Genomic DNA, 1289 nt, shown 5'->3' with positions numbered 1-1289 from the left:
CCGGGGTGTTGGGGATCTGGCCCCCCATGTGCATGCGGATGTGCTGCTGAAGCACCACGGCGTTGGTGAACTTCTTTTGGCAAATGGGGCAGGAGTGCTGCACACGCAGGGGCGGCTTGGCGCGGTGCACGCCGAAGTGCGTCTTCAGGTTGCCCTTGGTGGTGAAGGCACGCCCGCAAATCTTGCACTTGAAGGGCCGCTCGCCCGTGTGCGTCCGGTAGTGCATCTTCAGGGCGCTCTGGCAGCTCAACACGCGGTGGCAGATGACGCACTGGTTGGGGTCTGTCATCTTCTTGTCTATGTTCTCCACCAGCTGCTGCAGCTTGGAGGTTTCGGACGTTTGCATAGAGTCGAGCAGCCCTCCGAAAGGGAACTTGGCCTTAAACGGCTCGGCCCCGGCCGGGAGGACCGGGCTGCAGAGGCCTGGGGATGCGCTGCTGTCCGCCAGGGCAGACGTGGTGGAGACCTGCCCCGCCGTGGCCGGGAGGTCCCCTACCCTGGCGTTTGTGCAGGGCAGGCTCACGGGCTCGGTCTTGGTCAGGGAAGACCCACCAGGTGCTGGCTGCGGGGATCCCGCAGCCACCGGGACGCCTGCCTCGGAGCTGGTCAGGCCTGGGGACAAAGAAGGGCATTCGCTGGACGCGGGTGAGGGCCGCTGCGGGGAGCGGCTGGCGGGGGTGAGGCTGGGGGAGTCCACGTAGCTGCCGACGCCCACGCCTGGGAGGGTGGGTGGGAGCTGCAGCCCCACTGAGGTGGGCACAGTGGGCAGCGCTGGCTTGCTGTCCAGCCAGGTGGTGACCGGTTTCTCTGGCGGCAGCGACATCCCGTAGGGAATCCCAGAGCAGGTGGGCACGTTGTCCAGGTACTCGGGCACCGGGTAGGGGTTCATCTGGATGTGGGGGTACTTCTCCTTGTGCCTCTGGAAGTGCACCTTCAGGTTGCCCTTGGTGGAGAAGCGGTTCCCGCAGATGTTGCACTTGAAGGGCCGCTCGCCCGTGTGCGAGCGCAGGTGGATCTGCAGGGCACTGTCGCTCCCGAACACTTTGGCGCAGAACCTGCACTTGTGCTTGAAGAAGGGGTCCTCAGTGCTGGCCTTGGGCTCAAACACCGACACGTTGGGGGGCTTGCCCTTGCGGTGCTTCATGAGGGCTGACAGGGGGTCCAGCGCGTTGGCCGTGGCCGCGATGCTGACCAGCGGGTTGGGGAAGATGACGGTGCTGGCGGAGGTCTGAGGTAGCAGTGGGCTTGGCAGGCTGGGTGTAGAGGTGAGCAGCGGCCCGGGCCCCAGG

General features: G+C 65.9%; 1 protein-coding gene across 1 annotated transcript in view; it reads right to left on the bottom strand.

Moving 5' to 3' along the window:
* Nucleotides 1-1289, bottom strand: part of SALL3 (spalt-like transcription factor 3) — a 6649-nt gene that overhangs the window by 2847 nt on the left and 2513 nt on the right. Inside the window, exon 3 of the mRNA XM_010855096.1 lies at nucleotides 2-1285. Within this exon, the coding sequence (XP_010853398.1) occupies nucleotides 2-1285 (1284 nt within the window). The remainder of the gene's footprint in view (nucleotide 1; nucleotides 1286-1289) is intronic.

Source organism: Bison bison, unplaced genomic scaffold, assembly GCF_000754665.1.
Source record: "Bison bison bison isolate TAMUID 2011002044 unplaced genomic scaffold, Bison_UMD1.0 scf7180017864353, whole genome shotgun sequence".
NCBI classification, from domain to species: domain Eukaryota; kingdom Metazoa; phylum Chordata; class Mammalia; order Artiodactyla; family Bovidae; genus Bison; species Bison bison.
This window is presented reverse-complemented; position numbering and strand designations above follow the sequence as displayed.